General features: G+C 37.5%; 8 protein-coding genes and 10 non-coding genes across 30 annotated transcripts in view; 16 read left to right on the plus strand and 2 right to left on the minus strand.

Annotated features, from left to right (window-relative positions):
- The window catches only part of TRNAP-UGG (transfer RNA proline (anticodon UGG)), a 73-nt gene extending 57 nt beyond the window's left edge, over positions 1 to 16 (plus strand). Inside the window, exon 1 of the tRNA in view lies at positions 1 to 16. This exon is cut by the window's left edge and continues 57 nt beyond it. This is a non-coding gene — a tRNA (tRNA-Pro).
- The window catches only part of LOC108819251 (pentatricopeptide repeat-containing protein At1g28690, mitochondrial), a 12,014-nt gene extending 5,757 nt beyond the window's left edge, over positions 1 to 6,257 (minus strand). For all 10 annotated transcript variants that reach the window (XR_008937497.1, XR_008937496.1, XM_056992097.1 and 7 more), the window contains exons 1-2: positions 5,968 to 6,257; positions 4,709 to 4,807 (exon numbers count right to left, since the gene is read on the minus strand). The gene's annotated coding sequence lies outside the window, so the exon portion shown is untranslated. The remainder of the gene's footprint in view (positions 1 to 4,708; positions 4,808 to 5,967) is intronic.
- Positions 160 to 231, plus strand: TRNAP-UGG (transfer RNA proline (anticodon UGG)). The gene has a single exon. It is a non-coding gene; the product is annotated as a tRNA-Pro (tRNA).
- Positions 2,905 to 2,976, plus strand: TRNAP-UGG (transfer RNA proline (anticodon UGG)). The gene has a single exon. It is a non-coding gene; the product is annotated as a tRNA-Pro (tRNA).
- On the plus strand, positions 3,343 to 3,414 carry TRNAP-UGG (transfer RNA proline (anticodon UGG)). Its single transcript has one exon. It is a non-coding gene; the product is annotated as a tRNA-Pro (tRNA).
- TRNAP-UGG (transfer RNA proline (anticodon UGG)) lies at positions 3,562 to 3,633 on the plus strand. Its single transcript has one exon. It is a non-coding gene; the product is annotated as a tRNA-Pro (tRNA).
- Positions 3,781 to 3,852, plus strand: TRNAP-UGG (transfer RNA proline (anticodon UGG)). The gene has a single exon. It is a non-coding gene; the product is annotated as a tRNA-Pro (tRNA).
- TRNAP-UGG (transfer RNA proline (anticodon UGG)) lies at positions 4,000 to 4,071 on the plus strand. Its single transcript has one exon. It is a non-coding gene; the product is annotated as a tRNA-Pro (tRNA).
- On the plus strand, positions 4,431 to 4,502 carry TRNAP-UGG (transfer RNA proline (anticodon UGG)). Its single transcript has one exon. It is a non-coding gene; the product is annotated as a tRNA-Pro (tRNA).
- Positions 5,015 to 5,086, plus strand: TRNAP-UGG (transfer RNA proline (anticodon UGG)). Its single transcript has one exon. It is a non-coding gene; the product is annotated as a tRNA-Pro (tRNA).
- A 545-nt stretch (positions 6,258 to 6,802) lies between the features above and the next one.
- LOC108823100 (uncharacterized) lies at positions 6,803 to 7,345 on the plus strand. Its single transcript, XM_018596349.2, has 2 exons — positions 6,803 to 6,934; positions 7,029 to 7,345. Exons 1-2 carry the CDS (start codon positions 6,827 to 6,829, stop codon positions 7,278 to 7,280), a joined length of 360 nt encoding a protein of 119 aa, XP_018451851.1. The 5' UTR covers positions 6,803 to 6,826; the 3' UTR covers positions 7,281 to 7,345.
- Positions 7,346 to 7,579: 234 nt separating this feature from the next.
- On the plus strand, positions 7,580 to 7,651 carry TRNAP-UGG (transfer RNA proline (anticodon UGG)). Its single transcript has one exon. It is a non-coding gene; the product is annotated as a tRNA-Pro (tRNA).
- An 830-nt stretch (positions 7,652 to 8,481) lies between these two features.
- On the minus strand, positions 8,482 to 10,567 carry LOC130498605 (nudix hydrolase 15, mitochondrial). 4 transcript variants are annotated; one of them, XM_056992101.1, is made up of 6 exons: positions 10,428 to 10,567; positions 9,929 to 10,287; positions 9,686 to 9,828; positions 9,289 to 9,408; positions 8,775 to 9,213; positions 8,482 to 8,694 (listed from the first exon to the last, which is right to left on the minus strand). In XM_056992101.1, the coding sequence occupies exons 2-5, from the start codon at positions 10,245 to 10,247 to the stop codon at positions 8,989 to 8,991; spliced, it is 807 nt and encodes a 268-aa protein (XP_056848081.1). In that variant the 5' UTR covers positions 10,248 to 10,287; positions 10,428 to 10,567; the 3' UTR covers positions 8,482 to 8,694; positions 8,775 to 8,988. The 4 variants fall into 4 exon arrangements, with proteins under 4 accessions (XP_056848081.1, XP_056848080.1, XP_056848079.1 ...); XM_056992100.1 differs by lacking the exon at positions 10,428 to 10,567 and having other exon boundaries at positions 8,775 to 8,918; positions 9,016 to 9,213; positions 9,929 to 10,380; XM_056992099.1 differs by lacking the exon at positions 10,428 to 10,567 and having other exon boundaries at positions 8,775 to 8,909; positions 9,016 to 9,213; positions 9,929 to 10,379.
- A 215-nt stretch (positions 10,568 to 10,782) lies between these two features.
- On the plus strand, positions 10,783 to 12,423 carry LOC130498323 (bet1-like protein At4g14600). Its single transcript, XM_056991579.1, has 4 exons — positions 10,783 to 10,944; positions 11,085 to 11,208; positions 11,565 to 11,621; positions 12,090 to 12,423. The coding sequence occupies exons 1-4, from the start codon at positions 10,874 to 10,876 to the stop codon at positions 12,249 to 12,251; spliced, it is 414 nt and encodes a 137-aa protein (XP_056847559.1). The 5' UTR covers positions 10,783 to 10,873; the 3' UTR covers positions 12,252 to 12,423.
- A 213-nt stretch (positions 12,424 to 12,636) lies between these two features.
- On the plus strand, positions 12,637 to 13,679 carry LOC108818658 (50S ribosomal protein L34, chloroplastic-like). The gene is made up of 2 exons (XM_018591576.2): positions 12,637 to 12,926; positions 13,239 to 13,679. Exons 1-2 carry the CDS (start codon positions 12,695 to 12,697, stop codon positions 13,496 to 13,498), a joined length of 492 nt encoding a protein of 163 aa, XP_018447078.2. The 5' UTR covers positions 12,637 to 12,694; the 3' UTR covers positions 13,499 to 13,679.
- A 2,063-nt stretch (positions 13,680 to 15,742) lies between these two features.
- LOC108818964 (uncharacterized) lies at positions 15,743 to 18,965 on the plus strand. Its single transcript, XM_018591929.2, has 11 exons — positions 15,743 to 16,150; positions 16,430 to 16,577; positions 16,790 to 16,857; positions 17,101 to 17,171; positions 17,283 to 17,540; positions 17,643 to 17,806; positions 17,899 to 17,954; positions 18,044 to 18,096; positions 18,205 to 18,373; positions 18,459 to 18,556; positions 18,641 to 18,965. The coding sequence occupies exons 1-11, from the start codon at positions 15,976 to 15,978 to the stop codon at positions 18,743 to 18,745; spliced, it is 1,365 nt and encodes a 454-aa protein (XP_018447431.2). The 5' UTR covers positions 15,743 to 15,975; the 3' UTR covers positions 18,746 to 18,965.
- A 419-nt stretch (positions 18,966 to 19,384) lies between these two features.
- On the plus strand, positions 19,385 to 20,433 carry LOC108821115 (pollen-specific protein-like At4g18596). Its single transcript, XM_018594164.2, has 2 exons — positions 19,385 to 19,738; positions 19,983 to 20,433. The coding sequence occupies exons 1-2, from the start codon at positions 19,570 to 19,572 to the stop codon at positions 20,327 to 20,329; spliced, it is 516 nt and encodes a 171-aa protein (XP_018449666.1). The 5' UTR covers positions 19,385 to 19,569; the 3' UTR covers positions 20,330 to 20,433.
- A 605-nt stretch (positions 20,434 to 21,038) lies between these two features.
- Positions 21,039 to 23,119, plus strand: LOC108836009 (26S proteasome non-ATPase regulatory subunit 11 homolog). The gene is made up of 2 exons (XM_056993097.1): positions 21,039 to 21,190; positions 21,654 to 23,119. The coding sequence occupies exon 2, from the start codon at positions 21,685 to 21,687 to the stop codon at positions 22,942 to 22,944; it is 1,260 nt and encodes a 419-aa protein (XP_056849077.1). The 5' UTR covers positions 21,039 to 21,190; positions 21,654 to 21,684; the 3' UTR covers positions 22,945 to 23,119.
- The last annotated feature ends 763 nt before the right edge of the window (positions 23,120 to 23,882 follow it).

Here is a 23,882-nt window from a genome sequence, read left to right on the forward strand (position 1 = left end):
TTCTCGGAATGGCCCATTGAGTTTTTTGTAAAAGAAATGTTCAAAATGCCAGCTAACATTTCATCAATAATGAATTACAGAATCAAATTTTACTATCAAGCCTTGAAAGTCAACTTATAGAACTAGTAAAATGATGCATAATGGAACTACATCAACACCGGGCATTTGGTCTAGTGGTATGATTCTCGCTTTGGGTGCGAGAGGTCCCGAGTTCGATTCTCGGAATGCCCCCATTGACTTTTTGGATCTATGTTTAAAGTGCAAGCTCAGAACTATCATGTAGAATAAACCTGTTTTTGCTGCATCAGTTGTCAACAGCTCGTGTTCAATAACTATGCATTCATTTCCCTTCAGTTTCTAGCGACAGTAAACTAGAAAAAAAATTCATGGTAGCACACACTTGGCTTTCCGAAAGAAAACATTTTCTGGAGCGCATGTTATACAGAGAACATCGCTAGCTGCAACTTCTTCAAGAGATAACTAAAAGAACACAGCCTAAAACCAGTATTCCAGTTTGAAGAACAGCTATGCACTAACTGGTGATATCAACAAGGCAATGTTTCACGTTCATTATATAAGTCCTTTTAACAAGTAAGTTTCAAGCAGTGAAAACCGTCATGCATTTCGTAAGGTACCAGATTCATCAAGATCCGGATCAGAGGACTTACACTAAAAGATGCTACAAATCCAAATGCAAATAAAAAAACAACTCCTCCAGAGAAATATTCAATGAGGAACAACTAGCATAAGGCCTCAAAAAGTACTGATGATATCAAGCAGCAATAATTATATTTACATCTGAAACTACAGATTCAAGCAGATCCTAACAGCATGGTTTCAACTCAAAGATTCTAATGCTTGTAGTGGATAACATCAATAACAGGGCATTTGGTCTAGTGGTATGATTCTCATTTTGGATGCGAGAGGTCCCGAGTTCGATCTCGGAATGCCTCATTATTTTTTTCTTGGTGAATGTGTTAAAACAGAACTGAAATATGTATGACTAAAGATGGTTCTTTATTTTACTTTTAAATGAGTTCTTTTGGCATATTGTATGCGGTAATGGTCAGTAACCAAACATTTGGAATCCAGTCAAAAGATAAGACAAACAAGATCATAAGCAATCCAACTAAGGAGAGCTTTCAAATAATGGATGTAAACAGCCAACTGAAAAATTTAGGACAAGTTGATTATCCTCTTCTAATGATTATGTACATGTGTTCTTCCATTGCAAACCAAAATTCAGTTTCTAAAAAAATGCAAGTAATCATGTTCTGAAATTCAGTTGGAAGAAGTCTCTCATATATAGATCTAAGAATTTCCTGTTCGGACTAAATTATTAGACTACGTATACATTTCAACAATATTCAATTAAAGACAATCCACCTTTGCTACTAAGCCTTATAAAGTCAACTAATAGATCTAGATCTGAATTGTAGCATTCTTTTTAATTATCTAAAAGTAAAATAATTCTCACCAGATTCATGAATTAAATAAAAGAGTTTGAACTTAAACTAACTGTATGTTGCCAGCTATATGAAGAACAAACCTTCAAGAGGAATAGTTAGGCATCTAGAATAATTTCCATCGTATAACAGTAATTTGGCAGGAATTATTGACTTCTAGGATTATCATAAATAGTTAATAACCAAAAGATTAATATAGCGATATGATCAACACAAAAGTTAGGCATCTAGGTTTCAACAAATGACCAATTTTTTTCTGGACTATATCCGTATTTTTAATGTAATGATGAGAAATTATATGAAATACTCCTATTGGAATTACTCTTAAGACTTTTAATGAAAAATGTTTGAAGGCAAACTAAAAAAACCAGTTTCATACGGTAGCATAACTTTGCATGAAAATATGGAATCACTGCGATTAATTAATGAGCTTCAGCAATGAATCAAAGAACATTAATGACTGCCCTCGCATTTCAGGGGCACTAAATTAGAAACGCCACTTAAACAATGACTTTAAAATGGCAACAAACAAAAGGACAAGACCCTTACCCATTTTAAGTTTTTAACTTAGCAATCAATTCAACCACAAAATACCTCCCTTCTAAAGATTCATAGAGAAAACATGAGACAATACTTATACTGGCATTCAACTAGATTTTTCATATCAAACCAAAGCAATTGGGCAAAAATTATTTGTAGTTGTCAATGAACATTGCAGTGATATACAGAATCAAGAAATGAAACTTTTCATGATCTACAAAGCACATTCAATTATCAAGGATATGATTTTCCCTCTGGTTGCAACAGCTACCTATGCTGGTTCTTGAAATCAGGTAAATTTTCCTTTAAAACTACATTCTACAAGAAACCTGAAACTAGTCATCTTAATAATATGACACTTAACAATATACATTTCCATTGTATTGTTGAGGAAGAAGAACTACGAATTCTTCCAAGACAAGGGCAATGAATCACAGATAAAGTTAGGTGAAAGACACCAATAACCGGGCATTTGGTCTAGTGGTATGATTCTCGCTTTGGGTGCGAGAGGTCCCGAGTGATTCTCGGAATACCCCTTTGAGTTTTTTGCAAAAGAAATGTTCAAAATGCCAGCTAACATTTCATCAATAATGAATTACATAATCAAATTTTACTATCAAGCCTTGAAAGTCAACTTATAGAACTAGTAAAATGATGCTTAATGAACCTAAATCAACACGGGCATTTGGTCTAGTGGTATGATTCTCGCTTTGGGTGCGAGAGGTCCCGAATTCGATTCTCGGAATGCCCCTTTGTATTTTTTGTAAAAGAAATGTTCAAAATGCCAGCTAACATTTAATCAACAATGAATTATAGACAATCAAAATTTTACTATCAAGCCTTGAAAGTCAACTTATAGAACTAGTAAAATGATGCTTAATGGAACTAAATCAACACCGGGCATTTGGTCTAGTGGTATGATTCTCGTTTTGGGTGCGAGAGGTCCCGAGTTCGATTCTCGGAATGCCCCTTTGAGTTTTTTTGTAAAAAAAATGTTCAAAATGCCACCTAACATTTCGTCAATAATGAATTATATACAATCAAATTTTACTATCAAGCCTTGAAAGTCAACTTATAGAACACGTACAATGATGCTTAATGCAACAAAATCAACACCGGACATTTGGTCTAGTGGTATGATTCTCGCTTTGGGTGCGAGAGGTCCCGAGTTCGATTCTCGGAATGCCCCATTAACTTTTTGCAACAGAAATGTTTAAAATGCCAGCTAACATTTCATCAATAATGAATTATAGACAATCAAATTTTACTATCAATCCTTGAAAGTCAACTTATAGAACTAGATCTAAAATGATGCTAATGGAACTAAATCAACACCGGGCATTTGGTCTAGTGGTATGATTCTCGCTTTGGGTGCGAGAGGTCCCGAGTTCGATTCTCGGAATGCCCCATTAACTTTTTGCAACAGAAATGTTTAAAATGCCAGCTAACATTTCATCAATAATGAATTATAGACAATCAAATTTTACTATCAATCCTTGAAAGTCAACTTATAGAACTAGATCTAAAAGGATGCTAATGGAACTAAATCAACACCGGGCATTTGGTCTAGTGGTATGATTCTCGCTTTGGGTGCGAGAGGTCCCGAGTTCGATTCTCGGAATGCCCCATTAACTTTTTGCAACAGAAATGTTTAAAATGTCAGCTAACATTTCATCAATAATGAATTATATACAATCAAATTTTACTATCAATCCTTGAAAGTCAACTTATAGAACTAGATCTAAAAAGATGCTAATGGAACTAAATCAACACCGGGCATTTGGTCTAGTGGTATGATTCTCGCTTTGGGTGCGAGAGGTCCCGAGTTCGATTCTCGGAATGCCCCATTAACTTTTTGCAACATAAATGTTTAAAATGCCAGCTAACATTTCATCAATAATGAATTATAGACAATCAAATTTTACTATCAATCCTTGAAAGTCAACTTATAGAACTAGATCTAAAAGGATGCTAATAGAACTAAATCAACACCGGGCATTTGGTCTAGTGGTATGATTCTCGCTTTGGGTGCGAGAGGTCCCGAGTTCGATTCTCGGAATGCCCCATTAACTTTTTGCAACGGAAATGTTTAAAATGCCAGCTAACATTTCATCAATAATGAATTATATACAATCAATTTTACTATCAATCCTTGAAAGTCAACTTATAGAACTAGATTTAAAAGGATGCTAATGGAACTAAATCAACAACGGGCATTTGGTCTAGTAGTATGATTCTCGCTTTGGGTGCGAGAGGTCCCGATTCTCGGAATGCCCCATTGACTTTTTGCAACGGAAATGTTTAAAATGCCAGCTAACATTTCATCAATAATGAATTATAGACAATCAAATTTTACTATCAATCCTTGAAAGTCAAATTATAGAACTAGATCTAAAAGGATGCTAATGGAACTAAATCAACACCGGGCATTTGGTCTAGTGGTATGATTCTCGCTTTGGGTGCGAGAGGTCCCGAGTTCGATTCTCGGAATGCCCCATTGACTTTTTGTAACACAAATGTTCTAAAGGCCTGCATAAAATTGTTTAGAATATAATCTCGATTTAATCCTAGATGTTTTTATAGTTATTGTCCTACAACTGCAGAGAATATGTTCCTCTTTCATTTCAGCAAGAGAGAAAGAAAACTTAAACAAGTTAAGTTTCATCATTGAGCACATAATACAAAGAAAAGGAATAGCATACCGCTGCATCACGTCCAATTTCAATACGTCTTTTAACCAGAACACTTCATACGGTGAAGGCCATCACAATTTCTGAGCTGCCAGATTCATCAAGCTTGAGCTGCAAAAACAGCACAAGAATCGTGATTAAGCATCAAACATCAGGGAAAATAAAGAAAATGGATGGCATAAACATCAGTGAAGCAGATAATGAAAAGACTGGAAATACTAAACTTCAAAATTCCAAACTCATTTAGTATGAAATCCTCTAGAATGAAGAGTGAAATATTTTCCTTTCTCAGCAAAAGATTGTAAGCATTAAACATCAGGGCATTTGGTCTAGTGGTATGATTCTCGCTTTGGGTGCGAGAGGTCCCGAGTTCGATTCTCGGAATGCCCCATTGACATTTTTAGTAAATGTGATGTATATGTATGACCAAATAAAAATATTTTTTTCTGCTTCATTGCAAGCCATACATTTCAAATGCAGTTCCAGGTACAGAAATTATAAATAGGGATCCAGAACTAGCTCTTAGATAGTGTATAGCCTGAAAAAGCTAGAGTGTGAAATCCAGCGGTTTTCAGTATAGCAATAAAGTCAAGTCAAATGTTTAAGACACACAAGAACATATAGCATATTCAAAAAAATTAACAGGAAATTCTTTTATCCTCTTTCGAGTGTTTTCTCATGGAAGAGGCTTGAACAACTTAACTGGAGTATTTCCATACAGAGTGCAATACTAACCAGAAATCCATTTTTCTGTGGCAATGCAAATGACCATTCCATTTTAAATTCAAGTGAAGAGATCTCATCATGTTAGACTAGAATATTTATTTAGTATAGTAAAAGTCAACTATGGGAACTAGACCAAAGTATGACCAAATCTTACACGTTTTAACTAAATTGCTTAACAACATGTCATCTGTCTAGTGGTATGATTCTCCCTTAGGGTGTACGAGTTCAATTCTTCTAAAATAATTTCATAGTGGGGAATGAAACAAGAGGTCTTATGCTTAGGGCCGACCCTTATTATATGTAGTCTAGGAATATTGGATGCAAGAGGTCTTATGCTCAGGGCCGACCCTTATTAACAAATTAAAAAGTTTTACAAAGTAAAGAGCCTTTTGAATGCTCAATCCCCATGTATTAAGTGTAGGCTCTAGTAGCCAAAACAGCCTTATATGATAATGATACATCATAATGTTCTCCTGTAAGGCCATAGTCTAAACCTAGGAAGCAATTTGCAAGCAACCATTAAATGGATAAGGCAAGTACTGTACCAGGGATCTCGCTTTTTCATGTAAGTTTCTCCAGACTCCACGTAATCATCCAACATTTCAGGTGGAAATTCGTCGAACAGGTGGTGGGCATATCTCACGGCGTAGCGTATCATCCCCCCCAAAGCAAGGACGGATCCGACAAAAACGTTCACTTTTTTTCGAATGTTCGACGAGACGAGTGTGAATCTTTTGTCCCCATCAGCGAAATTAACGATGACGAGCGTGAGGAAACACAAAAAGATAATAAACTTGTTTAGGGGTTTCACAAGATCCGGTTTATGCACGCACAACTAGAATTGCTAAATCCGGTTTCACCGATCTAAATCAAACCAGAACTAAACCAATAACATTCGGTTTCTACATTTCATAAGCCGAATTAACCGAATTGGAAACTCCTACGCGGCATAACCAGTTTTTCAAGGTTATATGTGCTCATGATTGTCCAAGTAAAAGCTACAATATGATTGTCAAGTTCAAGATGACAGACAAAAATTAACATTACCAAGTGACAATATGATTTGTGTCACTGTTTAATAATCTCCTATTTTAGGTCAACCACTAATAAAATATATAATATATGGTGTTTGGTGGTCAAACTCAAATAGAAGGAACAATGGACAAGGGTTGGTGTGGTGGGTTAGACGAATGTTGCATAACCAACCAAATCTAGTGTTTATGGTTTAAGCCTAACTATACCATAGAGAAGCCACATACATACTTCTGCAACAACCACCACCACTCTACAATGAGAGGGTTCACCTAACTCGACCCGACCCTTGAGCTAAGTAACATATATATAGGAAGAGATTGGATGAAGTTCTGTAGTAGTCTCTGAAATTGTATCCCAATAAAAAGCAACATGTCTTGCAAAGGAGAGGTTGTGTTGCGTGCGGAGGAAGTATTGTTTCTCCTACCTTCAACCCTTTTCAATGAGATCTTTCTTGATTACACCGGTCCATTTCCACAGGTTTTTATTCTGTTATAACATTAGATGACTTATACAATTATTATGAATGTTAAGCATGTCTAGTTAATCTAATCTTTGTTACGTAATCGACTAGAGCTATAGAGGATGTAGCTACCATGATAGGAAGCCAAGGATGTGGCACGCCTTGAACCACTATGGTTCCATAAAGAAGCCAAGTAGTGATGATGCCAGCAAAGGACGAGTTAAGCCACGTGGCACTGGAGTGTTTCTTCCTGCCAAACCGATGAGTATCATCTCAGAAGAGAAGAGACCCAAGAAGAAGACATGTCCCATCATCTCCTCTCATTCCAGACAAGTCTTTCTTCCTAAAGAATGGGCTTATTAGCTAGTAATTAGCATTTATTTACCTTGTGTATATCGTATACTGCTATAAAACATTAAACACAAAAATAAGTTCTAATTTTCCATCTCTAGAGTTTGGGATCTATAACACCACTCCAATTAACAATACAAGTCCAGCTTCAATTCATAAACATGAACATATATATCTTCCAAAGCAATATAATAAAGACAATGTACCACTAAGGGAATTGATCTAGGAATATCCTATTCAGAGAAAAGTCAACTAAGAGAATTGAAAAACTATTGTCATCTTCAACCTAATAGCTAAAGTGCTTAACAACAGGGCATTTGGTCTAGTGGTATGATTCTCGCTTTGGGTGCGAGAGGTCCCGAGTTCGATTCTCGGAATGCCCCTGTAACATTTTTTTCTCTATAATTTTTCCAAAGTTCAAACCAAACTGAAAAAGCTTCCAATATTTTGGTTTTATTGCAGATCATACAAATCCAAAAGCAGTCCCAGTGAAAGAATTATAAACCAGGTTATGCTTTTCAAACGGAGCAGCATATCCATTACTAGTACTAACACAAGTGCAACTAATCATTTCAGTTGGAAGAGATCTCATTGATTTAGATCTAACTAAGACAAAAGTATTTGTTTAGTAAAAGTCAACTTAGGGAATATTTCAAAGTATGACCAAATTTTCAACATTTTAACTTAATAATTGCTAAACAATTGAAGACCTATATATATATATCTCCCTTTCATTTCAGCAAGTGAATATCATAACAAAACCCTCAAAAATATTATCATTAACTATTAACGCAGTGGAAAAGAAAACCATACCGAAGAGCATCTCGTTTTGTAGGCTGCCTACTTAACACAACGAATGAGCTGCTGAAACAGAAACAGATATATTTTTTTCAGAAAAAGAATTGTGATCAAGCATTCCAACATAAAAAAAAAGCATCAAAGAGGGAATGCAAAAGGAAGGCATCAACTGAATAACATGAGAAATAGAGCATTTAGAACGAGTCTAGTGAGACCTGTTTGATAGATTCTTCCAAGAACCATGGATGAAGAATCAAAGCCATCCACAAACAAACTGTCAAGGGAAAACAAGATCAAACCTAAACCATGCTATAACAGGCGAGGATGTCTCAAGTAAAATGAATGGTGGTCCTGGTGTTAACCTACTAGGCAATAAGTAAACGTAAGTGAATGTGTCACTGAAACAGAACAAATCTAGTCCAGAGACAAAAAAGTTGCAATCGCTACGAGTAATAAAAATTATTACAAGGTTCATAAGACAAGTTTGCTTTCAAATTTTTGTTCAGGGATACAAAATTTATTTATTTAGCAGAAATTTTACAATAGAAAATGAGCCTTTGAAGATGAATCTGAGATGTCCTCCAAATCAATGACTGAGGGTGAACCAGAAGAACCAGCCAACTGCTCTCTGGATCACAATTATGCACAAATGAAGCCTAGACAAAGTTACAAAATAATTATATAAAAAATTCAAGAATACAGACTGACCTAGATCATAACGAGATGAAAAACCCCTCCACTTATCTCCTCATAAATAGAAGATTCATGGAAAATTGTCAATGAGATGTCTCGTCTGGACATGAACTAAGAGCGTCCACATATACGTAAGTAAGTAGCCTAGTTCTGCATTCACTGGTACATAATCAGTTTCATGGAGTGTTATGACCTTTCTTGTTTGGTCTTCTACTAGAAGAAGACCACATTAAGGCATACAAGTATGTTTCTCTACCATTTTAGGGTACTTAAACTTAGGGCACTGCTCGATGAAAGCAGGTGGTCTTTTATAAGTCACAGATGCAGCTCTGATCAAAATCCCGGCAGTTAGACCCCATATCGTATAATCTTTATCTCCGGTTCGATAATCAAAGTAGTGGATCAAATACTTTTCTCCCATCCACTCTCTCTCTTCGGATCTTCTGTTCTCATCCTGGACAAGAAACAAAAAAAGTTTCAAGCAATGATGCTTCAGAAGGAAAAAAGATTTAAGTAACGAGAGGATAACCTTGAGGAACATTTCCAAAGGTGCATCAAACACAGCTTCCACTTCCGCAGGATTTGGTTTTGGATTGAATGTGTTTTTGTCCTTCAAGATTCCTATCACAGGTATTACTCTGAGGAGATGCTGTAAGACAAGGACACGCACGTAAGAAAAATATCAATACGCATCTATCACTTTAAAATAGAAAAAAATGAAGATTAACAAACAGCAAAGAACATTATTATCCTTAGAGCCAACAACAACAAAAAGGTATGATTATGAGCGTATTAACACAGCTACTACTGAATAACATTCAGGATAAAGAAAAAACTAGATAGTTTGTAACATCCACGTCACTGGCAAAATCCCATACTCTGATCTAACTAAAAACATTGTATCATTCAGCATCTGTTCTTTATACCTTGGACAGAAATGGTTCGAGAGAAGTGACAACATCAACAAGAGAAGGGTCTAAACCAATCTCTTCCTCGGCCTCTCTGGTAGCAGTCATCCCATCATCTTTATCACCCTCCTCTGCTTTACCACCCGGCAGTGAAACTTCTCCTGCAACAACAGAATTAAAAAAAAAAACATAACCAGTAAGTTGATAGCAACCACCTCATTTATTAGAGATCACTCTGTATTCTTAAAATCAAGAACAAACCCGAGTGAGTAGACAATCTGGAAGACCTCTTAGTGAGGATGACGCGAAGATCGCCCTCGTCTCCTTCGAAGATACAGATCAGCACAGCCGCTCGCTTCGGTTTGAACCTCTCAGGATCTTTCGGAACCGGAGTCATGGATTCCTGAAACCCAACCTGAGAAACCACCTTCCCTGCGCTCTCCTGATCCGCCTGCGTCTCCTCATCATCGTTTTCGAACGATGAAGAAGGCGGTGGCTTGTACATGCGCAGTTGCTGGGCCAAGGCGGCGAGTCGAGAAGACCCACCGAAAGAGGATGATGCAGTCAACGCAGGCTCCATGAAACTGCAGAGGAGGGTTGTGCGTGCAAGTAAAGGAAGCCTGCGATGGAGTAAAAACATCAAAAAGAAAAGAATCCGATTTCAGAAAAAATTGGATTCTGTGTGTGGCGAAATCTAATGAGAAGAAAGATTAGATCCGAACAATCAGTTAAAAAGTTTGGAAAAAAGTTCGACACGTACTCGTGTGAGAACACGTGTTTCTTCTTGTCTTGTTCTTTCTTTTTGGCTCGTGGGAACCGGGGAAGCTTCAGAAAAAGGCAGAAGCTTTGTTTGCTTGCTGTCAGAAATTGAGAAATGGGCCCCACCCGGTTAGATACTGTTCGATATTGTAGAAACCGGTTGAATCGGTTATCTAAAAATAACTATCGGTTCGGATATTTTATAATCCAAATTTACTCAAATAACCCTTATTATTTTTGTTTTCTCTTACATAATCCCTTTGTCTTTATGGCGATAACCAGCCAATGCTACAGCGCCACGTGTGTCGTGACGGTCATTATACATATTGAATAGAAGAAAAAACTTATTTTTTTCTACTTTCTCCTGATTGCAATTTGCTCTTCTCAAACTTTTCCGAGAGAATTCGATCTTAGGTTTTTGTTTTTCTCCTTTTGATTTGAGCGTCGATGGCATCGAACCCTCACAGAGGCGGTGCGGGTGGTTCTCTTTACGGAGGTGCCGCTCCATACAGATCCAGGTATGATGGTTATATTATCAGTTCCCTCTTTTTCGAAATTGATTTTTATTTTCATCCTTGTAATTATCTGGATAGATAGATAGATAGATAGATAGATAGATAGAGGGGTATTGATGGTTCGTGTGTTTGTTTGGTTACAGAGATGGGCTTAGCACTAGAAGTGCTACAGGTTCAGAGGAAATCCAGCTTAGGATTGATCCCATGCACTCTGACCTAGATGATGAGATCACTGGTCTCCATGGCCAAGTCAGGCAATTGAAAAATGTAAGAACCCCCAGAAGAATTGTATTTAATTATGAAGGCTTATGTCTATCTTTGAACATTACGTTGATCGGAAAGATCGCAAAAGTTGTCTTTCTTTTCATCTTTCTTTCTTATTGTTACGGCTAGTTGATGAGGGACATTGTGACGGTCTGTGTGCTCTGTCATTGCAAAAGACTCTTTGTCTCTATGTCCGGAACAAACTTTTTGTTGCTTGTTTTAAAATCTAATAAAGGCTCGGTAAATTAGCTAGTGTTTTTGGATCCAGGGTACTGCATTTGTTTATTCATTAGTGAATCTATGTTTACTTAGCTGATTTACCAGTTAATTCATCTTATTCGATCTTTATTTTGATGCAGATTGCTCAAGAAATTGGGTCAGAAGCTAAGTTTCAGAGGGACTTCTTAGATGAACTGGTATGTTGTTGTTGATGTCACTGAAGCTCTTTGATTCAAATGTATATACTTAATTTGCTTACTCACCCCAGTTAATATAGGTTTTTTAATTATTATAGAATCTACAGCTACATCCCCAATGTAGGAGGGTATATGAATTCTAGTGTAGCTTACAAAGCAATGAGTCTTGGTAAATGCACAGTTTTAGAGTATGTACAGACTCGAACTCAAGGTCTAGTCTAGTGGGTAGGAGTAGGTGTATCTTCAATCTCGGCTAGTTATGTGAATGCATCATGAAATATGGTTTCAGTTGTTGTTGAGTACCGGTCTCCTTATGAATAATAGAACAGGGGGTGTTGAATATAGAACATAGATTTGGTTGTGTGAGACTTTGCAGAGAGACGCATTCAGTGATTTTTTAAATAAAGATACTCTCTAAGGATGCCAAATTCTTTAATAGTGTTTTTTTGTCTTTGTTTGGGGTGGCAGCAAGTGACATTGATGAGAGCGCAAGCAGGGGTGAAGAACAACATAAGGAAACTGAACTTGAGCATCATACGTAGTGGGAACAACCACATCATGCACGTGGTTCTTTTCGCGCTCCTCTGCTTCTTTATCCTCTACATGTGGTCCAAAATGTTCAAAAGATGAGAGACGACGACTCCTGAAACATACTTTGATGAAATGTTGGAAAGTTGTAGAAATCTCTTTTTTAGTTTGTGGTTGGTTCATCTCGTACGTTCCCTGTTATGTAGAGTTTGTGCTTATTTTGAACAATTACATAGAAGCAAGAAAAGATTATATCATATTACTTACCACATAAGATGCTTTCTGTATTTCATTTTTTTTATTTTTGTTAAACCGGTTTGAATTTGGTCATGAGCGTCCGGTCTAACATTCCTAGAGAGAGAGTCGCAGCGAGTTGATGAGACAATTGTTGGGCTTAAGTATTCACTTCGTAACACGTGGCATATTCTGATTTGGTGCGTTGGCTAAGATCACGGTGGTAGCCACTGCACAGGATAAACTCTCTACACTACTGTATGTGTAAAAGATTGGGGGAAGGAAGAAGATAAGAAAATAAAAAAATTTCAATGGCTTCTTCCTTATCCATCTCCATTGGAGCTTCGGCTTCGTCGCGTTTACGTCATCCTTCTTCATCGAACGGGAAGATTATTAGCGTCCCGTCCGCCACGCTTTCTCTCGGCACAGGTTCGAGACGGGGAGCGTTTTCTCTCAGCTCTTCAAAATCCCCATCAGCTTCTTCTCAGCTGCTCCATTGCTCCTTTCTCTCTTCATCTCTCTCCCTCGCATCTTCATTTTCTGGTTAGTTTTGTTCGTAAAGCATCTTCCTTTAGCTGCTGGTACTGTTGTAATGGTTAATCATTTTTTTTTTGGGTCAAGTCTTCTCTGTGTTTGTTGGATTATCAATTTATCATTATTGGCTCTCCGGTTAGGGTTTGGTTTCTAGGTTTAAGGAATTATTGAATCCGATTCTGGGTTTACGGAAAGCTAGTAACTTTATCGCTATACTTGCTTGAACTCATTGAGATCCAATGAAGCAACCTGGTTATACCTTACCTTGTCTACCAGACAAGTAATGATGTTTTCATGTTTTGTTTCGCTGTCTTTTTTCAGGTTTGTCCATTGCATTTGATCTCAGCAGTGGAACCAGTGGTCTGAGTAGCCAGAAACGCAGAGGGCTTGTGGTGAGAGCTGGGAAAGCTGCTCTGTGTCAAACGAAGAGGAGCAGGTCAAGAAAGTCTCTTGCTAGGACTCATGGTTTCCGTTTGAGGATGAGAACCACCAGTGGTAGAGCCACCATCAAGCGCCGACGTGCCAAGGGACGTTGGAATCTATGCCCTAAGTCCAACCCTAGCAGCGGCAAACGTGCTTGAATGTCCTTTCTCTCCTCTCACCCTATCTGTAATCTTGTTTGATATGCTTTTTTTTCTTTTTCTTGTGTGTTTCCGGCAGAAGATACAATGAGAAAACACAAGTCGATGAGCTCTTTTCTGCTTTTTAACTCTTTATGTATTCTTGACTCGTCATTATCATCACTACATTGCGCTTTAGTAATTGCTTCGCTAAATTAGAACCTAATCGAAAGTTTGAACTTCAAAGCCAAAACCATTAAAGACCATATGGTAGAAGCTAGCTTCCTATTTCAACTCCATGCTGTTACAGTAACATCATGTCATATGTACAAAAGTTTTCAGATACTTTTATTATGCATATGGACAATATGTGACAAGATTACCACTTTGTTATCTCTTTCATCTCTCAAGTGCTCGCTCTAGGCGACAACGGACGATCCATTAACCACTATAACTGGAGAGCTGATGGCCTTCAATTATTTACCAACATGAACACTATTTATAGTGGTGTGGCATCGGTAGGGAGATGCTAGTAGTAGGATCATGTTATGACGCTACTCAATCTCCCATAGCATTCATATATAATTAGTATATTCAAATCACATGACAAGCCTCGAAAACTTTGCAAACCGCCAAATGCTTTTAAAATGTCATAAACTTTATCATCTGTCTCCCTTTTCTTTTTGGAAAAGAAAACGTTATCATCTTTGAGGACCGTATAATTATATTTCTGTATAGAACCTACTCCCTCCACATTGTATATGAGTTTCCACCACCGAACGAATCTAAATGTACATATAATAGGATAAAATAAGGCGAAAACAAAACATGTAATTGTAACCTATACGGTACCTCGACATATAAACCAATCCGCAGTACATGATGTTTTAACGCCTTCTCTGGTAACACGTAAAGACATTATCGAAAAGCATCTGTGATGAAGTCAAAACAACCTTTCTTTGTACGGACTTATAGAGACTTTAAGTGTTGTCCCCATTCAAATACCTTATTTGTAATGTAACTCAAAAGTTCAAAACCATAAGACAAACATTTTGATTCTGTTAGTATATGTTACATGTTTAACACGAGCCTTATTGATTTTAAAGTCATAATATTGACATATTGTGCTAAAGAAAAGTTCTCGAAGTTGACATTAGTAAATATACACATATATATATACCTTATTTGTAATGTAACTCAAAAGTTCAAAACCATGAAACAACATTTTGATTCTGTTAGTATATGTTACCATGTTTAACACGAGCCTTATTGATTTTAAAGTCATAATATTGACATATTTTGCTAAAGAAAAGTTCTCGAAGTTGACATTAGTAAATATACATATATATATATATAATATATATATTTTAACTTGTAATTATTCAAGCTTGACGTTAGTCTTTTTAAAAGTAAATATCGAGATGGAACCACCATTGATGAGGAGAGAATTTGTCCGATTATAAATCTTTGAATTAAATATAAAATTCAAAAGTAGTCATCCGTTCAACTTTCGTATTTCGTTTTCTAGTTCAATAAAATATTCTGTGTGTTATTATTTTATTATTATATAAGGACTGCTTTAGGGCCTGACTGGTGTAACTGCAGCGGTTGCGGTTGCGATTGCGAGAGTTTGCGGGTGCGGGTGGTTGCGGTTTTAAGCGTTTTTTAGAGATTTATACGACTGGTATAGCTGTTAGAAATTGTTGCGTTTGCGGGACTCTTATGACTGGTAAACTACAAAACGCAACATCTGTTAAATAATAATTTAACAATATTTACATTTTATGTAATTATAAAAATATTAAAAATCATAATAATATGATAAATATAAAATTTATATTTATAAAATCATATTATTCAATTTTAAAAATTTATAGAAAATATTTTAGTTTTGAATTTTATAATATAAATTGAAATATAATATGAATACATTTTACAATTGAAATTATTTCAATTGAAATTTTTTATTGGATATTTTTAGTATTATTTTTATTTATTCTGTTTTTAAAGAAAAAAAATTTACCCTCCCGCAACCGCCCGCAACCGCAAACGCTAGCTGGAACCAGCTTTTGATTTTAAGAGGTTCGGAGCGGTTTGAAGCGATTTGTAGCGTTTTCTGTGATTGTTTCGAAATGCCAACAACCGCTATAAACCGCAAAAGCTGCGTTTGCGGGTGGTAGCGGGAAAACCAGTCGGCACGTTAGTCGTTTAACAGCAGCCGAAATTACTTTAGTTAACAATAAAAAAACATATCGTATATCTCATTTATCAGAAAAAATATCAGTAGTCGATGATTATCGATTTTTTTGGCTAAATCGGGGAAAAATAAAAACCAGAGATAGAGCGCATGGGACTCAGTGATGAGAAGATAACGTAGAGACGTGATATGGTTATAAGAAGCTGACGTCACTCTGAAACCGCGATTCAAGGATCTTTCTCTGTTTTATTTTTTTTACTTGTCTGTATATATATACACATAAGAAGCTCGTCGAGTATCAATGTCTACGGCTTCTTGGATTCAGCCTCCTTGTAGATTCTTACCAGATCGTCATCGTGGTGGTGGTGGTTTCGCTGAGCCAAGCTTTAGCAGAGCAAGGCAGTTTCCAGGCGTCGTTTCTTATTCTTCCTCGTGCTCTTGTGGCCATTCCGAGATTTTGACTTTCGATCATTTCGGTAATGGTTTCTTCCCTTGATGTGTTGTTTTAATTGGTGGATCTTCTTTGATTCTTGGAATTGATCTCGATCAAAAGATGTATAGATTAGTCTCGAATCCCTCTAGATCAATTTAAGTAGTCAGGAACAGTACTATCATCATGTGAGCAAATTAGAAGATGTTCAACGGTTGTAGAAAAAGCCAAGAAATAATCATATATTATATCATTTCTTGTTAATTTGCGGGTTCAATAATTAGTGTTCTTCTTTTTTTTGTTTGTTTTGATTTTCTCTCTACAGGGTCTAACAGAAGGTGGAACCAGCGGGGTCTCAGAGTTCAAGCAATGAGTGCTACAGCACAACGTAATTTCTCGCTATCTAAAGGTGACGCCGATGAGAAAACTGAACCTGATCACCTTCTTGTTCTTGTACACGGCATCTTGGCCAGGTATCATATGCCTTTACAAACTCTATTCTTTGGATGTTGCTGTGTTTTGCATCTTGAGGAAACATTCCTTGTATTATAGATGCCTCTCTTTAGGTTAGCTTGGGATAGAGTCTTAAAGTTGTGTTTTATTATTTCTGCTACTCTGTTTTCAGATTTTTATAATAATTTTTATGGACTCTAATTTTTTTTGCTAAGAGTACCATTAATTGCAGTCCCAGTGACTGGCTCTACGTAGAAGCTGAGATGAAAAGACGCCTTGGTAGAAGATTCTTGATTTATGGTATTGCTCCTCTGCTTTCAACTTCTTATCCTCCCTATGTTTAGTTGAACAGTTGTTGGACTATGTATAGAATAGAGTTAGAGAATTACTGCCAAAGTCTAAATTTTTATTTTCACATCTTTTTCTTACTTTTCTTTTAGTTTTGTATTTTAGTATTATACTCGTTTTCTTCTATGCCATGCGTTAATCACACATAATACTTTTTTCTTTTCTAATTTACTCCGCTCCCGTGGACATGCACAGCAAGTTCTTCAAATACGTTCACTAAAACGTTTGGCGGGGTCGATGGAGCTGGGAAACGACTAGCAGAAGAGGTGAGTTTTTTTTTTTTTTTTGTATTCCTACATTGTCATTTCTAGTCTTGAACCTGAGTGTATAAGCTGCTGATTATCTGTCTCCATCTGATCTGATGAGAGAGGGAATAGGTTAGGCAGGTTGTCCAAAAGAGCAAGAGCCTAAAGAAGATATCCTTTTTAGCCCACTCCCTCGGTGGCTTATTTGCCAGGCATGCTGTCGCCGTTCTTTACTCGGCAGCAGCAGCAGTGTCACAAACCAGTGATGGTGCTGCTCTGCTCTCTAACTCCGGGAACTCACATCTTCCCCGAGGTAGGATTGCTGGGCTCGAGCCGATTAATTTCATCACCTTGGCAACACCTCATCTAGGAGTCAGAGGCAGAAAGCAGGTTCTATCCATTTCCTCGTACATGTGGTGTATGCTTAGTTGAGAAAGATAATCATAATAATTTTCATCAGAACTCAGTCTCATTATGTCTCCATTGTGTCAGCTGCCTTTCTTGTTGGGACTTCAGATATTAGAAAGACTTGCTGCGCCGTTAGCTCCATTCGTTGTTGGTCGGACTGGTAGCCAGTTGTTTCTTACTGATGGTAAAGCTGATAAACCACCTCTTCTCTTGAGAATGGCTTCTGATTGTGAAGATCTTAAATTCTTGTGAGTAATAAAATGACTCTTAGTAAAATATTTAAATCATAAAGCACTTATTTGAGATTCATTAATCCTCATGTTATTTGCTCTTGTGGCAGATCGTCCTTGGGGTCGTTCCGAAGCCGCATTGTATATGCGAACGTATCTTATGACCGTATCCTGTTCTTTTTTTTTTCTTTTGCTGCTGTTTAACTAGTTCAGGCATGTTTTATCTGCATTTGTTTTCCTTTGACATTAACTTAGACATGGTTGGTTGGCGTACATCTTCCATAAGGAGAGAAACTGAACTTTTCAAGGTACGTGACTCTCAAACTTGTAGCATACTAGCTAGAAAATGGAACTCACCAATAGCAATAGTGTCCTCTGATAGATATGTGTTTCCCCTGTTTTCTTGTTACACGCAGCCTCCACGGCGGTCTCTAGATGGATACAAGCATGTTGTGGATGTAGAATACTGCCCACCTGTTTCTTCAGATGGAGCCCATTTCCCTCCAGAAGCTGCTAAAGCCAAGGAAGCCGCACAAAGCTCGCCTAGTCCTCAGAACACACTCGAGTATCATGAAATAGTTGAAGGTGAGGACAAAACTAAAACAACTATTATTTGGTTAATTTTTCTAATCAAGCAAGAAAGTAACAGATTCCATAAAACATTTTTCAGATGAGATGATCCGTGGCCTGCAGACTTTAGGATGGAAGAAAGTTGATGTCAGCTTCCACTCCACCTTCTGGCCTTACTTAGCTCATAACAACATTCACGTAAAACTTCCAACATCTTTCACTTTGGAGCTGTTTTAATTACTTTCAGACACGAACTAATAGGGTGATTTGGGTCTTGTTCAGGTGAAAAGTGAAAGACTCTATAAAGCAGGAGCTGGAGTTGTTGCCCATGTTGCGGATAGCATAAAACAGCAAGAGTCTTCCACGTTCATCAGAGCCAGCTTGTAGACTGTGTAAAGTCGTCGAGTGTTTAACCCCGGTTGATGTTGATTTCCGGTTGCTTTCCACCACGACATTTGAATTTTTCTTTACTACGGTTTTGGAAATTGGTCCAATCTTTACTTTTTTTCTTTTCCAGTTCGTCTGTACATTATTTTCTTGTATTAGCTTGGTGATTTTACAACACTTGAAAGTTGGTATTGAAAAAATACACATTTTTGTTTTCCAATTTAATATTGCAGATTCATTTCGTGCTTTATATATATACTCATTGTTAAAAAAAATTCTCAAATGGGCATTTTTGTTTTCCAATTTAAAAATTTCTCAAATACACGTTTTTGTTTCCCAATTTAAAATTACAGATTCATTTCTTGCTTTATATATACTCATTGTTAAAAAAAAAATCTCAGATGTTGCATTTTCCTTGTTTTTATTCTTTTGTTCAAAAACGTACATGAAAAGTACACGAATTTAGTTAGTTTGACGTTTAAAAATAGGTCCACCCAGAAAAAAAAAACAACTAATTGCATCCATAAGAAAAAACAGAGATGGTAGGGAGAAAAAATCGGGTTCAAAGAAGACACCCCGTACAAAACTCAAGAACCACAAACACCAAAACTAAACAAAGAACTTCCAAGAATAGATGTAAGATCACATGTTTCTGTTGTTTATTCTATTTTGTTATCTATAAAAGGGAGTTATTTTGTTTGGATCTATCATAGCATCTCCTCTCAAACAAAACTAACAATTTTTGTTTTCACCCCAACAACTAATATTACAAATTTATAAAGTCCCCAAACGTAAGAGAGGAGAATATTACTCTAAGACTAATAATGGCCAAATTCTTCATCGTCTTCCTTGCCTCTGCCCTATGTTTCACCACCCTTCTTCACTTTGCCGCCGCTGATGCCGACGACTTGGACCGTTTCCACATCAAAGGATCCGTCTACTGCGATACCTGCCGTGTCCAATTCATGACCCGCCTCAGTAAAGTCCTCGAAGGTACAATGACTAGGATCTATGTAATAACGTTTACTGGTTACACAAAATAAATCACATTTTAGTTATGAGGAAGATGAAACTTTCTCTTTCTTTGGGAACTATAAACATTTTAGTAATAATTATTTTCTTTCTTTGGAAATTTGGTGCTAAGGCGAATGTTTCTTCCGACCATGCTAATGGTCTTTCATGTCTTTAGTCTGATAAGATTATATAACGCCCTTCTGTCTTTGTGTGTGCGCTTCAGGGGCAAAGGTAAAGCTTGAGTGCAAGGGTCGTGAGAACCAGACAGTGACACTGACGAAAGAAGCCGTGACCGACAAAGACGGAAAGTACGAGATGGTAGTTATGGGAGACCACGAAGAGGAAGTGTGTGAGATCATCCTCGAGGAATCACCGGACGCAGAGTGCAGCGAGGTGAACAACCAAGAGTTCCTAAGAAACGCAGCCAGGATCAGTCTTACGGCGAATGATGGCATTGTCTCTAACGAGGTTCGAACCATTAACCCACTTGGGTTCATGAGGAAGACTTCTCTCGCTGATTGTCCTCTAGTTTTCAAGGAGCTCGGAATCGTCCCTGATGTCATCTTCTAAGCTTTATTATATATATTTTACCTACATATGCACCGATCTGTCAACAATTTTTAATTTCTTGTTAACTCTTTTTCAACATATTATATAAAACTTTTTTTCTTGAAGTTGTCGTCTGAGTTTACTTAACTGATGGTGTTTTCTTTCGTTTTCTATCTTGTGTTTGTGTTCCAACATTTTTCCTTGTTATTACACTCCTGCGAGTTATTTTTTTTTAAGAATGATTTGATTACTTCTCCATATCTAAATTTGGAGAGCCCTTGTTTTCATAACGATTTGAAGATATGTACATGATCTAGATTTTTTAAATAATCATTTCCATGTCTACTGTGATTATTATCCTAATTAATTTCCTTAAGTTTGAGGTTAAAAAGAAGAATAACAATGAAGGTCATGAATGGTTAAAAAAAAAACAATGAAGGTCATGAAAGACTTACTGAAATAGGCTAATAACATAGAGCCCAGCTTAAAGACAGATAATATTGAGCCCAGACCCAGCCTATAAAGCCTGGGCCTTCGATCTGGGATCGTGGGCTTAAACCTTCCATCTTATGCGTTATTGCTGCACGAGTCAGTTCTGTCTTGAACAGAAATAAAGTTGGCAGAAAAACGCGGTTTCGAAGCGTCTGGCGTTGGTTTCAAACTCTTCATCCCAAACGCTAAAAAGTTTAAGACGCCGAATATTTTCAAACGCGGCGATCCCTGATTTCACAATTTGAAATGACAAATGTACCCTTAATTAAATTCCAAAACTACGATAAAAAACCTTAACCTTTATCTTCCCTATCAAGACAGAGAGAGATCCTTTTCTTCACAGTCGTCCAAGGCTTTTACCCAGAAACTGCCGATTCTGCCGATTCACAAGTGAGTTTCTTTTCCTTATTTGCTCTTCTGGGTTTGCTTTATCAGATCTAGTTAGTTCTGGGTTTCTCGAATTTCCTTTTGATATCAAATCTTGTTCCCTCTATCGATACCTTCTAGGGTTTTAGCTTTGTTCGATTTAGTGTAGAAAATCTGTTTGATGGATTAGCTATATAACGTTCTGAGCTTACATCTTACACTAATCAGCACTGAAAGCAACCAGATTGATTAGAGACAACGAATAATAGATCTTCAGAGAAAAGTAGATTGAACTGAACGCTCTATGTCTCAGTAATTCATCTTATTACTTAAAAAGTTAGGTTACAGTTTTGTAATTGATTTGTGTTCACTTACATGCTTCTGCCTCTGTTGAGCTTGTCTTTGTTGGATCTTGTTAGGACATAGTTCTTGTTATTGTATCGACAATTGGATTATTGAGACATTATATGTATATCTTATGTTGCAGGAGGTTTTGAGTTTTGTATAAACAGACAACAATGGTTTCGTATCCCGCTACAACCGAGACGATTGCCCTGGCTCAAGAAGCCAACAGCTCTGAGGCTATTCAGATACTGTACCAAGTCTTGGAAGACCCTTCATCATCTCCGGAGGCTCTACGCATCAAGGAGCAAGCCATCACCAACCTCTGCGATCGCCTCACCGAAGAGAAGAGAGGCGAGGATCTCCGGACGCTGCTGACCAAGCTTCGACCTTTCTTCTCCCTTATCCCCAAGGCCAAGACCGCGAAAATCGTCAGAGGGATCATCGACGCCGTGGCCAAGATACCCGGAACGACTGATCTCCAGATCACTCTCTGCAAAGAGATGGTGGAGTGGACGCGCGCCGAGAAGAGGACTTTCCTCAGGCAGCGTGTGGAGGCGAGGCTGGCTGCTCTTCTGATGGAGAACAAGGAGTATGTAGAGGCCTTGGCGCTGTTGAGTACTTTGGTGAAAGAGGTTAGGAGGTTAGATGATAAGCTCCTTCTCGTTGACATTGATTTGCTGGAGAGCAAACTTCACTTCTCGTTGAGAAACTTACCGAAAGCGAAAGCTGCGCTTACCGCGGCTAGGACGGCTGCAAACGCTATATACGTCCCACCGGCTCAGCAAGGGACGATAGATCTTCAGAGTGGGATCCTCCACGCTGAAGAGAAGGACTACAAGACTGGCTACAGCTACTTCTTCGAAGCCTTTGAGTCGTTCAACGCTCTCGGTGATCCGAGAGCGGTGTTCAGTTTAAAGTACATGTTGCTGTGCAAGATCATGGTTAGCCAAGCTGATGACGTTGCGGGGATTATCTCCTCCAAGGCTGGACTTCAGTACGTTGGCTCTGATCTAGATGCCATGAAGGCGGTGGCTGATGCACACTCGAAGAGGTCGTTGAAGCTGTTTGAGAACGCGCTGCGTGACTACAAGGCGCAGCTGGAAGATGACCCGATTGTACACAGGCATCTCTCTTCTCTCTACGACACGCTTCTGGAGCAGAATCTTTGCCGTTTGATCGAGCCGTTCTCGCGAGTTGAGATAGGTCACATCGCTGAGCTGATTGGGCTGCCGGTGGACCATGTGGAGAAGAAGCTGTCTCAGATGATTCTTGACAAGAAATTTGCAGGTACGTTGGATCAAGGAGCTGGATGTCTCATCATATTCGAAGATCCGAAGGCGGATGCTATCTACTCGGCTACTCTTGACACCATTGCAAACATGGGGAAGGTTGTTGACAGCCTTTATGTTCGGTCTGCCAAAATCATGTCCTGAAGTGCATGAGTCGTCTGAATCGCATTCTATCCCTTCTTTGTTCCCTTTTTTTTTGGTTTTTAGATATCGTTTGGACTCGGAGAAACTGAAAGTAAACGGTATGGATTGTTCCCATTAAGCTCATTTCGATGTTACATTTTGGTTGTTGCAGTCAAACTTTGTGCTCTTTTCCTCATTCAGGTTTCATTGATTATTTTCCGCTTTACATTTATAAAACTCTAACCAACCCAGAACTCAATTCAATAGGACCCACAACCATGTCTATTACCAAAGTAGGAGATGACTTGCACCAAGTCTTGATTTTGTTGCCTCCTCTGTCATTTTCTTTTATGTGCTTAAAACAGTGTAGTGTCTCCGTTTAGCTTTTGTGATTCGACTTTAAGTTTGTTTCTTCAAAACTGTGAGACTTAGTTCTTGAATATGTTAAGTTTCTCTGCGGATGGCGATACTCGTTGCTGACTAGTTTGGTTATGGAGTGGTTACAGTATAAGAGGTTCTAAAGTAGTTGTTTGGGTTTTACACGAAGATGTTCCTCTTTGTGTCGGGACAGTCTAACGTTCGTTGCCGTTTACAAAGTCGAATCACTTTTTATTCTTACACTAAACTGTGTGACATCATCCATAAATGTGAGATCTTGGTATGTATTTTGAGGGTTCGGAGCATTATTAACCTGAATTTTTTATGAAAGTCTTTTTTTTTTTTTGATAACCGAGAAAGTCTTTTCTCATAAAAGATACTTCACTGTTTCATAAAAATTGTCAGTTTAACATTTTTCATATATCCTAAACAAAATAATTAAAATATATATTTATTTTTATTAATTACACATGTTTAACCAATAATATTTAAATAAAGAAAATTATTTATGAAATCACACATATTGCATGTGATTCCCTTAATTAAACAGATATACTCTAAACTTAAGATTAGTTTTAATT

Source organism: Raphanus sativus, chromosome 8, assembly GCF_000801105.2.
Source record: "Raphanus sativus cultivar WK10039 chromosome 8, ASM80110v3, whole genome shotgun sequence".
NCBI lineage: Eukaryota > Viridiplantae > Streptophyta > Magnoliopsida > Brassicales > Brassicaceae > Raphanus > Raphanus sativus.